The 11,860-nt window shown below is 40.6% G+C and overlaps 1 protein-coding gene across 1 annotated transcript in view; it reads left to right on the forward strand.

Moving 5' to 3' along the window:
* The first annotated feature begins 4,043 nt into the window (after window positions 1–4,043).
* Window positions 4,044–11,860, forward strand: part of LOC125704118 (mucin-19-like) — a 34,472-nt gene continuing 26,655 nt past the window's right edge. The window contains exons 1-23 of the mRNA XM_048969447.1: window positions 4,044–4,151; window positions 4,810–4,866; window positions 4,964–5,225; window positions 5,410–5,524; window positions 6,331–6,421; window positions 6,498–6,595; window positions 6,770–6,986; window positions 7,079–7,204; window positions 7,342–7,459; window positions 7,759–7,897; window positions 7,997–8,107; window positions 8,231–8,300; window positions 8,389–8,526; window positions 8,762–8,926; window positions 9,227–9,321; window positions 9,454–9,580; window positions 9,671–9,887; window positions 10,335–10,393; window positions 10,545–10,645; window positions 10,896–11,047; window positions 11,173–11,311; window positions 11,448–11,558; window positions 11,655–11,834. Of these exons, the coding sequence (XP_048825404.1) occupies window positions 4,073–4,151; window positions 4,810–4,866; window positions 4,964–5,225; window positions 5,410–5,524; window positions 6,331–6,421; window positions 6,498–6,595; window positions 6,770–6,986; window positions 7,079–7,204; window positions 7,342–7,459; window positions 7,759–7,897; window positions 7,997–8,107; window positions 8,231–8,300; window positions 8,389–8,526; window positions 8,762–8,926; window positions 9,227–9,321; window positions 9,454–9,580; window positions 9,671–9,887; window positions 10,335–10,393; window positions 10,545–10,645; window positions 10,896–11,047; window positions 11,173–11,311; window positions 11,448–11,558; window positions 11,655–11,834 (2,967 nt within the window). The 5' untranslated portion in view covers window positions 4,044–4,072. The remainder of the gene's footprint in view (window positions 4,152–4,809; window positions 4,867–4,963; window positions 5,226–5,409; window positions 5,525–6,330; window positions 6,422–6,497; window positions 6,596–6,769; window positions 6,987–7,078; window positions 7,205–7,341; window positions 7,460–7,758; window positions 7,898–7,996; window positions 8,108–8,230; window positions 8,301–8,388; window positions 8,527–8,761; window positions 8,927–9,226; window positions 9,322–9,453; window positions 9,581–9,670; window positions 9,888–10,334; window positions 10,394–10,544; window positions 10,646–10,895; window positions 11,048–11,172; window positions 11,312–11,447; window positions 11,559–11,654; window positions 11,835–11,860) is intronic.

Genomic DNA, 11,860 nt, shown 5'->3' on the forward strand with positions numbered 1-11,860 from the left:
AAAAACGTCATACAGAAAAGCAATAATGTTCAATCACAAAGCAGAGCATCCAGCCTTTGACACACTATTGTTTTTGTTACAACACAATTTATCCAGACATCCTCACTGGATTAAATCAGTAATTCGTGTTAGAGAGCGATTCATCACTAAAGCACTCAGGCCTGACACTAAGCTACGGACATACAGAGCCTTTGGTCTTGGGGACAGCAGTGCCTGATCAGCATTATTCAAACAAAAATCTACACCTGATAGCTATTGGGCTGAAAAGAACAGCGTTCATCCGTATCTTTAGTTTTCCAGCATCTGAATTTCATAGTATTGATGCTTATAATGGCAGTTTGTCATGCAAAGGGTGCCTGGAAACAATAATTTATTTAACTAAAAAGTGAAAATAGGAAAGCAATTTGTTGTCATAATGAAATGTGTCCTCTGCATTAAGCTCATATGTGACATAACAGTGAGCAGATATTATTTAGCACCCAGGAGGTAGTACAGGGGGGGAATTCCTAGCTTAGGGTACCTCGGTGATGCCTTTTTGATCCGGGATTTGACCCAACAACCTCTCCCTCACAAACACACTTCCCAAACCATTAGGCCACAACAATTAAGTAACATACTCTTAATACAATTGCCTGCATCAACAGAATGTCAGTTAAAAATAACGAAAATAAAGCTAATAAAATATATATAATATAAAAAACTATTAAAAGACAATGAACTATTAAAGGACAATACGGTTTTCCTGTAATTACTGGGGGAATGGGCAGCATGCACTGATTGTGGCAGCTGAAACAGTAATAGGTTTAAGTCCCGGTCTTTCTCTCACTTTTTAACATTTTGTTAATCTCCTGGCTCAGCACTGACATCCTCATCATTATGTGTCTGTCAGCTGAGCTGGTTAACATTCTTCCATTGATACGCTACTCGTTTAGGCAAAGTTCAGTCCTGACCTACGTTAAACTTCAACTCAAGCATGGATATCACCAAGTTTATACGTAGTCAGCATTGCAAATGTGTTGCTGACCTGATGAAAAGATGCTAATTAAGTGATTGTTAATGTGATTTAGCTGTATTGTTGTGGAATATTCACTGGGGTAGAGTGCAGTTTTTCCTATTATTCATCAGGGTTTTAAACATCATTCCAATTTCAAATTAATATCACTCTATAGCAAGGGAGTGTACTTGGATGGTAGGGACACATCCCTACCGATATCGTGGGGGTACCATGTGTGTTAAGGGGGGTGGGGGGGGTTTGAGGCTGATTTGGTCCCTACCAACATTGAAACCAAACATATGCCATTGCCCTAGAGGCACTTTTTGCCCTAGAGAATGTTTTATATCATTATTATTTTTTTTTTTACTAAAACTTTATTTCGTTGCCTTTAACATTAGGACAATGCCTAAGTAGCTTTACAAACTGATTTCAGACCTGAACACTACAAAGATGAGCCAATGTAAGCCTGGGAAAGCCAGTTCCTTAAGGAGGAGCTATTGTCTTCACATCCTGTTTTAAAAGGAGGGAGCAGGATATAGTTCATGGAAGCAAGTCCATCCTTATATTATACATTTTTAATTTGTTTACTCGGCAGACTGTTACACCTTTATTATACACATCCTTTCCACTGTATGTAAGTGTACACCAAGATGGATGGGATAATGTCCTTTCATTTCTGTTTTTATGCGTTATGGTAAAAGATTTCTAGTACACCAAAATAATAACTTACTCAGATTGCTAAGACAGCTGAATGTAGACGTACACAAGACCCCTACACATAAAGAAGGGGTAGCCAATCTTACCCAGAAATGGCCGTTGTGTGTGTGGGTTTTCGCCACAGCTCCCTAATTAGATTTCTAGTTAGGGGAGAGATTGGCTGAGTCCTCACACCTGGGCTTGAGCAGCTGCCCTAGAGGTTATCCCAAAAACCTGCACACACACCGGCCCTTTGTGGATATGACTGCCCACCCTAGACTTAAGGGATTCACTCGATAATGTGGCTCATCAAACACTCCTGGTATTGATTTCCATTGTGTTTGCTGACTTTTCTATGTTTTATGCTGTAAATAATGATCAATATTTTTTTTAAACCAATCATTAAGGTGGAATGTTAATTTGATATATTCTCATCACAATATTTGACATCAATATATACTATTACATGTGTACATGTTCTTATCAGTACTGACCTCCTTTTAATTTATCTGTCCTCTTTTGATACCTTGTCTCCAAAGTAGCAATGGATTTACTGTTTATATAATTTAAACAATTTTGTTGTCATGTTTAAAAACCTCCACACATCCTGATGATCTCTAAAAGCAGTTCTGTTCTTCAGAGATGCTTCACTGGCCATCTTCATCACGGAGGGAGTATCTGCTCAACTTGACGTCACACTTTCATCATTGTGCTGTATGTGCGTCATTCACATCTTTCCATGCTTCTTTTACAACAATATGCAACACTTTAACCTTTAATAAGGTACCACCCGTAAATCATATTCAGGGAAAGAGGGAAAGCACTTTATTTTACTTCTGAATCCTGTACTGTAAGCCTACGTTCAAGGCAGGTTGACACTCCATCTGTTTACCCAGTTAAGGCAAGGCAATAGGTTTCAGAATTGGAAAATCAATCTGTAATGATTAAACAAACCACCTTGAGCTGGTGAACCTGGTAAACAGTGGTGGTTTTGACAAGGCTTTCAAAAGGGTGGGAAATGAAGAAGGATACTAAATCTTCTGAAGAAAACCATCCTGTGATTGAAATATGACTAACATACTCACATTACAACATATGGTCAATATTACACTTAGGGATTGGTCAGAACAGGACGCTGTGCTGCAAAACAGGACCTTTCACTGTATGAACAAAACAAAGGCCAGTCGAAGATCAGTGCATGTTATGGGTTACTTAAAGTTAATAGGAAACATTCCCATTTCATGTATAAAGTCTACAAATCAGATGTGCTGTCATATTTTATTGCATACTGGGAAACATCCTGTGACAAACTGGCATGGATTGATGGAGTTCCTGTCATTACCAGGACCATATTTGTTAAAATCGTTGAAAACTGTCATGTGGTTTTTCGATGCCAACTGAATTCACAAAGACATTTTCATTTGAAATCCCGGGATGTGCAGAGGGGACATCAGCGCCAAAAGACAAATGATTATTCAGTTTGTTTTGGGGTTAAATAACTTATTACGAATTCTGGAAATACAACTGGCGAGGGGAGTCAGGTCATTTCTATCTGCATAATTACATAAAACCACAGCTCTGGTAATGTAGTCCAAACAATAACAATAATAGTGATTTTAGTTGTGTAATGTAATCATAAACTAGGGTTACCAAAACACACCAAAATGCTTCAGTGAGGAGACCCTTATAGGACATGGCCCAAAGTGACCCGTCTTCCTTTAAAAATGTATAGGTAATTCTCCTGAATTCTGATAATATACTGCCTAATGTAGTAATTATGGCTGCGCATATTCAAGTAATATTACATATATAAAATAATACATTTACTGCCAAACAGCATTTTAATGTCATTAACAATTGGACAAAGTAACCAAACTAGAGGCTGGACATAAAAACATTATGCATGCAATTCCATTTAAGTAGAATATTCTCATGGAATATTAACTGAATTCACCATACCTATTCTTGCATTAATGTTAAAATAAGTAATCAAATGACCATATCCACGCAATAATTTTAATAGGTATCTCATTTCTTTTTCCAAATTTTAGTGTGAATTATTTATATTTGTCACTCTTTTATTTTAAAGCTTAAAGATAAGATTAAAGGGATATTTTCAACATGAAAGAAGGAGAAAGTGAGACACAGTGTATAATGAAATAGCAGACAATTTTGATTCAGGATGTTTACAAATTAGGGAGGGAATCTATTGTATTTCTCGAAGCCTATTGTTAACAACTTTAGAATTGTGCTCCACCTTCATCTTTAACTTTTAAGCATGCTGGTCCCTCCTCAGAGTTAGGCAGTATAAAAATCAATGCATGCTTATGCATATTGCTCAAGACAGTTGTTGCTTCGTGAGACACAAGCCACAAGGGGGATATGGGGACAGCAAGGAACGTACCCTGCTGGGTACTGGTATGGATGGCAATGTCTGTCGGACTCTCCTTCACACAAACAGGTTGGTAGATCATGAATTTCTAGTTCAAAACTGGTAGTTTTTTTCTAGAGAGAAACATGTACAGCGTGCATGAGCGATGTTCACTGACCAAATGTATTTTAAGGTTGTGATATCAAATTTGTGCGTCAGTTAATCATATTTCCCTGGTACCATGGTGGTTTTCTCCTGACTTTCTCCAGTTGAGAAAAATTTTGAGTGCATTTTTAGGTGAATCGCTGAATTTTCCATAGCATGTATATGTAAGATCATTTTGTCATGCTTATATTTTCTGAGACCTAGATCAATGGCACCTTATGAAGTACTTAAATTGTTCAATATAAAAGATTTGGTTCAATATAGATCATAGTTGTGAAAAAATAATAGTGGGTTATAATAAAAAATATAAACAAAAAAAAAAGTCTCCCTATTGCATTGTACTTCATATACCCTCCTTCAAAAAATGTATTTTTATACAATGATAAAGAATTAAATTGCACCTGACTGTTCTTCATTCCAGTCAGAACAATTGACAGTCTCACTATGACTGGCCAGTGGATTGGAAAATATAATGACACTAATATATATGGACTGATTTACTATTGACTTTCCTGCTCATGTTATGTCATTAGCTGCCATCAGAAAACTATGCAACACATTTAACGTGTCCTTTCATTTTTAGCAAGCAACCAGACCATTACTGTCATCCCATCGTTGCTGACAATCCCAAAGACTGCAGGTAGGAAGCTTACAAATGTGCTCTACAGTAAAAGTGTAATTAAAGAGTGTGATTATCTGAGGCTAACTTGATGATGCTGCTGTCTATTTTGGCCTAGGTGTGAGCCCTTCACACAACGGACAGATTTGCAGCACATGGGGAAACTATCACTTCAAAACCTTTGATGGGTACTTCTTCAATCTCCCCTCAACCTGCAACTACATCCTAACCTCACTCTGCAAGACTGCTTATGAGGATTTCAACATTCAGATGAGGCGTCAGGTTGTAGATGATCTGCCCACCATCAGCAGGATCACGATGAAGCTCGATGGGACAGTGGTGGTCCTCCAGAATGGTTCCATTGAGGTCAACGGGCAGATGTGAGTGTTACTCTTCTTTTAGCATCTGAGTGGCATCAATACATTCAGATTGAAAGCCTGAAATTCTAAGTATCAGCTTCTAACCATAATATGATTATTTACTTCTAGTTCTATTAGCAAAATGAATTCTTGCCTAAGTCAGTACCAAATAATCATCCCTCTGTTGGAATTCTATTTCCCACAGAGTTTTGGCGCCTTTTAGCCAAGCAGGAATTCTTATCGAGAGGACCCCTTCCTATGTGACTATCCATACAAAGCTGGGACTGCAGCTCCAGTGGAATGAAAATGATTATCTCATGGTACAAATCTTTCCTAAATTAATTTTTATGTTATTTTTAATTATCGGCATCTCCAACATGCCCGGCTTTCCGAAGAACAAAAAACATCATGCATTAGGAAACTCGTGCATCTTAGCATAGCATTAAGCGTTGAGTCTCCCTATTGCATTGTAGCATCATGGGGTTTCTCCCTAAGAAAGGTTATGTACATCGGTGTTTCTGAATTCCCCATACTGTGGGATTGCGTGTGTACATTTGCATTGCATTTTACTTTACTTGGCAGACTCCTTTGTTCAAAGGCAATTGAGGAAAGCTGAAGATGCTATCCCATCCTGGGTATTGCCCTGCCGTTTGGTGTGTGATTCCTGCAGTAGGATTCAGGCTGACCATGTATAGGATGCTTATTGGGAATATGGATGGATGGATCACTATGCACCATTCAATCCAAATTAATGCTGTGCTGCTTGCAATATATTTGTAAAGTCTGTTCACCAGCATTTAAGCACCTTTGGTCAATAGTTCCTAACCCAATCCTCAGCTCCCCTCAGCCGGTTCATAATTTTTTCCTAGTCCATCACCTGCATGGCTAAGCCAGGTCAATAAGGGTACTGTAGTTGACAGGTAAAATCAGGTGTGTAGGCAACAATGTGGACAGACTGATACTGCTGGTTGGCTATGACCTTCATTTAAAAAAAATAAGTATTTGAAAAATACACTGTATTAAGAAGTGCAGGTGACTCATCTCATTTAATGAAACAGCATTTTTCAGCAATTTATTTAGCACTATACTTGTTTTAATAGGTTACTAATTTCTGTACTGTCTCTAGGTGGAGCTGGACAGTAAATATAGAAACCTGACTTGCGGGCTTTGCGGAGACTTCAACAGCCAACCGCTGTATGATGAGTTCTTTACAAATGGTGAGTCACCATTCCGTGTCCAGTTGAGAATTCAACAGGGGGGTTGACTTTGTTTAAACACTCCATTTCCTTTCAGGTGTGTTAATGAATACATTGCAAATGGCTAACATGTGGAGAATGGACGGGCCGACTGAAAACTGTGAACTGCAGACTGTACAGGAATGTGGGGAACAGGTATATACTGTAGTCTGATAACAGTCATGAAATATGTGGAAGTTTAACGCACTTTTATGTAATTCCATATGACTTTGGACGTCTTTTGTACACCTTTAGCCACTGATCACGATGTCATCATAGAGCTGAGTTTTCCTGTGCATTGAGCTCCGCCTCTTCCCTGTTCACTGCCAGGTTCCAGTTTGCCAGGAGCTGCTGACTGGCTCTGCCTTCAGCAATTGCCAGGACCTAGTCTTCGTCGACCCCTTTATCCAGGCCTGCACGCAAGACATGTGCCAGTGTGACAACAGCAGCAGATCCTTCTGCCTGTGCAATACCATTTCAGAGTACTCACGCCAATGTGTCCATGCAGGGGGTATGCCGGGGCAATGGAGGACGGACCAGTTTTGTGGTAAATAAATATTAACACAAGATTAATTCTCATGAAAGTGGTACTTCTGTTTGGATTTCAGAGTTTGACCTTTGTCTCCCTATATCTGGCAGCTGTGTCATGTCCCTCCAACATGCAGTATCAGGAATGTGGAATCCCTTGTCCTGACACCTGTTCTAACCCAGAGAGAGGGCAACTGTGCGAGGAACATTGTACTGATGGATGCTTCTGCCCACCTGGTATCATATTCATTTAAAATCTATACTTGATTTAATGCTCAGAAGATTACCCTCACCTGAAATTACATACAGTCGCAGTGCAAGTTCACCAAGTCGGTTTCAAAAAGAGTTTCTAAATATCCTCTGATCTGTGTCAGGCATGGTTGTGGACGACATCACCCAGAAAGGCTGCATACCAGTGGAGGATTGTTCCTGCAGACACAATGGGAATGTTTACCAGTCTGGGGACTTGTATACGACCAGCTGTAAAAGCTGGTAAGCAACCTGCAGCGGCTGCCTCACAGACTGAAAGATGATGTCTTCGTATTAAGTGGAATTTTGGGTTTTAAGAGGGAAGCTGTTAAACCCATTTCTTTCTGATATCCTAGTGGGGAGATAGTGGCCAATAAGTCCCTGACGTTGACCCCAAAGAATGTACTGTTTGCAAAAGAATTACTGTGCTGCAACCAGTAGAAACTCAAGCTTTATATAACTTTGCACTGCTGAGATGAGTACTTTTAAAGTATAAGTGGATGTGCATTGGCTCAATAAAGTCTTTCGATTTGTCCTGCTAGTACATGCTATGGGGGCCAGTGGGACTGCCAAGACCTGGACTGCCCAGGTAACTGCTCCGTGGAAGGAGGTTCACACATCACCACCTTTGACGGCAAAGCCTATAGCTTTCATGGAGATTGCTCCTATGTCCTAACAAAGGTCAGTGTCTAAGTTTGACTTAGCATGTAGGGGATAAGAACCATGTAAGTGGCAAAGCAGTGATCTGACATTCAAGTTACATTTTGTGCATTTCTACAGGAATGTGACGGAACTGACTTCACTATTTTGGGAGACTTGATTAAGTGTGGACAGTCTGACACAGAGACATGTCTTACTGCCGTGACTCTCTCCATCACTAATGGATCCACTGTGAGTAAGCTGGGCTTCTTCCTGGTGAAGTAATAATTTATATAGTTATTTATAGATTGGGGCAACAATCTTCATATTGACCTGACTTGATGATGCTAACAAAAAAACCAACTGTATCTAAAGGTCATCAGAATCCAGGATGATCAAAATGTGCTCGTTAATGGACTGGCCACAAAGCTGCCAATTTACACGGGTAAGGTTTACATTTTTAAGACCACAGTTTCCATGTCCAAGTCATATAATTGGACTGTTTTAGAAATAACCTGTTTTTTGTTTCACAGCGTCTGTGATCATCTTCAGACCCTCCACATTTTACGGCATCGTACAAACCATGTCTGGGATTCAGCTCATGATCCAGTTCATCCCCATCATGCAGGTCTACATCTCTCTGGACTCATCCTACAAAGATAGGACATGTGGTACGCAGTCCCATCTCCTTATTTCTGAAGATCTTGTCAGTATAACCACATCAATGGGGGGGGGGGGGGGGGGTGATTTTACATTTATTTAGCAGACACTTTTATCCAAAGCAGCACACTTTTCTGAGATTAGCCAGTCCCTTAAATAATTGAGGGTTAAGGGCCTTGTACAAGGGCACAGTGCCCTAAGCTACTGAACCACACGCCATACCCACATTTCCTATTTTTGCAACAGGTCTCTGTGGGAGCTTTAACAGTATCCAGGCTGACGACTTTAAGACTGATAGTGGGCTGGTGGAGGGAACAGCTGTGGCCTTTGCCAACACCTGGAAAACAAGAACCAGCTGCCCAGATGTGAGCAGCAGCTTTGTCAACCCCTGCAGCCAGAGTGTGGACAACGGTACCCATTATTACTGTCAACTGTTCTTACTCTGCACCCTTTTCCCTCAGGATTTTTAAAGATTTTTCCTCCAGGGTTTTGGTTTCCTCCCAGAGCCCGAAGACAGTTAGGCAATTGCCAGCAGGGTGTGACTGCATGTGAGTGGCTGTGTGCCTGTGCTTTGAGATGGAATGACGTTGTGCTACATGGCCTGTGTTCTGTGGGTTCGGACTCCAAGCTCCCTGCGTCCCTGTTCTGGATAAGCATGTGGAAGATGGATGAATTTCTGCAATTGCATTGTAATAAGTCTTTCTATTTCAGAACGATATGCCCAGTACTGGTGCTCCATGCTATCAGATCCACAGGGAGTGTTTGCGCCATGTCATACTGAGATAAGTCCGGACATCTATGAAGATGTAAGTCTACCTACATTTATACATCCCTCACTCTTTGGTAGATTCCTGCCCTTTCTAGTACTAAAGTTAACATGAAAATGGAATACTCATCATTGAAACTTCCCTTTAAGAGACTCTGCTCTCCCCTTGCAGAACTGCATGTACGACAGCTGCAACTGCGCAGATAGCGAGAAATGCATGTGTGCTTCTATCTCCGCCTATGTTCATGCCTGTGCTGATGCAGGCGTGCTGCTCTCCGGTTGGAGGGATACCATCTGCCGTAAGTTTGGTGTCATTCAATGCAGGACAACCTAAAAGACTTAAGCGACATTCACATTAATACCATGTCCTTCTGCATCCACCGGTCCAGAACCATACCAAACCAGCTGCCCCAGCACCATGGTCTACTCCTACAACATGAACAGCTGCGGCCACACCTGCGATTCCCTCATTAAACCAGACTACTCCTGTCAGGTGAAATTCACAGCTGTAGATGGCTGTGGCTGTGATCAAGGGAGCTACATGGACCAAGCGGGGAACTGTGTCCAGCAAGACGGCTGCCTCTGCCAAGAGAGCACAACCTCGGGGTAGGAGCTTCTCGCCATCATAATCACAGGGTTTTGCTTCCACTCCATTTACAGGTTCATTCTTTGCTTGCAGTTTCCATAAATCTGCAAAGACGCAACATATTGTCGATCATACTATCCACCCTGTGAAACTTCCCTTGACTGTATTTATGTTTACTTATTTACCAGATGCTTGTATCCAAACCATTGTACAATGAGGAAGCAGGATCTACCAGTCCCTGTTGCATTTGGGGTTAAGAGCCTTGCTCAGGAGCCCAACAATTAAATCACTCTGCCAGCTTCAGCTAATCAGTGTGATAACTAAATATGTGTGTGTGTGTGTCTGTGTTAAAGGATGTAGGTGCAGTTCAAGACATTTTCTGGATTTTTTTGCGGCTTTTTTGGTGGCAGCTGAATTAGTGTCCTTACATGCAGATCTGTCTAATGCTACTGTCCTTCATCTTGCAGCACATGCAGTGACGGGCTGCTCAAAATGCAGAATATGATCCCTCTTTCTGCCGAACCGAGTATGTGTTTATTTACCTATGGAGTTTTTCATTGAAAAATCTCCTTAATATCAAGAATATTCAAATGATCTGACCAGCTTCACTGACTCTAAATAAAGTTTGATAAAGCAGCTCTGTGGGAAGAATGACTAGCTTCTCTTTGTCTCCTTAGCGTGCCAAAGCCCAATGGTCTTCTTCAACTGCTCAAGTGCTGGACTAGGTGCTCTAGGATCTGAGTGTCAGAAGAGCTGTAAGAATCTGGATATGACATGTGTAAGTCAGTTAATAGTTAGCACTCTACACCACAACAACATCATAACCAATGCAGACATTTCACCCCTCCCTCCCCTCCTCTCTCTCTCCTCCCTCCATCCATCCATCCGTCCATCCATCCATCTTCAGACCGCTTTTCCTAGTGATGGTAGTGGTTGTACCCACTTCATCCAGTTATAAAGTAGAGATGCCGACCGTAAGCGATTGTTTCCATTAGTACCTGACTAACATTTTTATTCCCTTGTCACAGATCAGCACAGAATGCATGTCAGGCTGTATGTGTCCCCCTGGCATGGTATATGATGGGAATGAGGGATGTATAGAGGAAGAGAACTGCCCCTGTTTTTACAATGATGCTCCACATAATCCAGGAGATAGTATTAAAGTAGATTGCAACACATGGTATGTTTTCCATCTTTGGACAATTACTGCAATATCAGAGTCATATGAAAATTTGAAATATGAATCTATTTTGTGGCTTATGTTGATTTCCCAAGTTCATATTTTCTGTTCTCCCTTTATTTCAGTACTTGTATGAATAGGAAATGGGAGTGTACCAATAATGACTGCTATGGTACCTGTTCTGTCTATGGAGACGGACATTATGTTACTGTTGATGGGAAAAGGTACAACTTCAATGGAAACAGTGAATATGTTCTCATCCAGGTATGTCAGGGTGATTTAAACTTCCGTACTCATGTTCTCATGAAGTAAAAATGTCACTCTTTTTTACAATAACAATTACATTTTATGAAAATCAAGTGTCATATAAGAGTTTTGAAGTTCTGAAACACTCCTGCAGGACTATTGTGGTGGGAGCAATTCCAACGGTACCTTCAGAGTCATCACTGAGAATATTCCATGCGGCACCACAGGCGTCACCTGCTCTAAGGCTATTAAGCTCTTCCTGGGGGTAAAGGAGAAAGATCAATTTTCTGTCCACTGGGAAGGATAAGATCTTATCCCATACCTATTGGTTATTAACACATATAATCTCTGTTTATTTCAGAATAATGAACTTATCCTTTCGGAGGGAGAATACAAAGTAATTCCAAAAAATACAGGCATAGAGGTGCCATACCAGATCCGAATTATGGGGATTTACATTGTTATTGAAGCCAACAATAACCTCATATTCATGTGGGACAGAAAAACTAGCATATTCATCAAATTGAGTCCTGCATATAAAGTGAGTAAATACCATTTTTAAAATAT

This window comes from Brienomyrus brachyistius, chromosome 11 (assembly GCF_023856365.1).
Source record: "Brienomyrus brachyistius isolate T26 chromosome 11, BBRACH_0.4, whole genome shotgun sequence".
Classification (NCBI taxonomy): Eukaryota; Metazoa; Chordata; class Actinopteri; order Osteoglossiformes; family Mormyridae; genus Brienomyrus; species Brienomyrus brachyistius.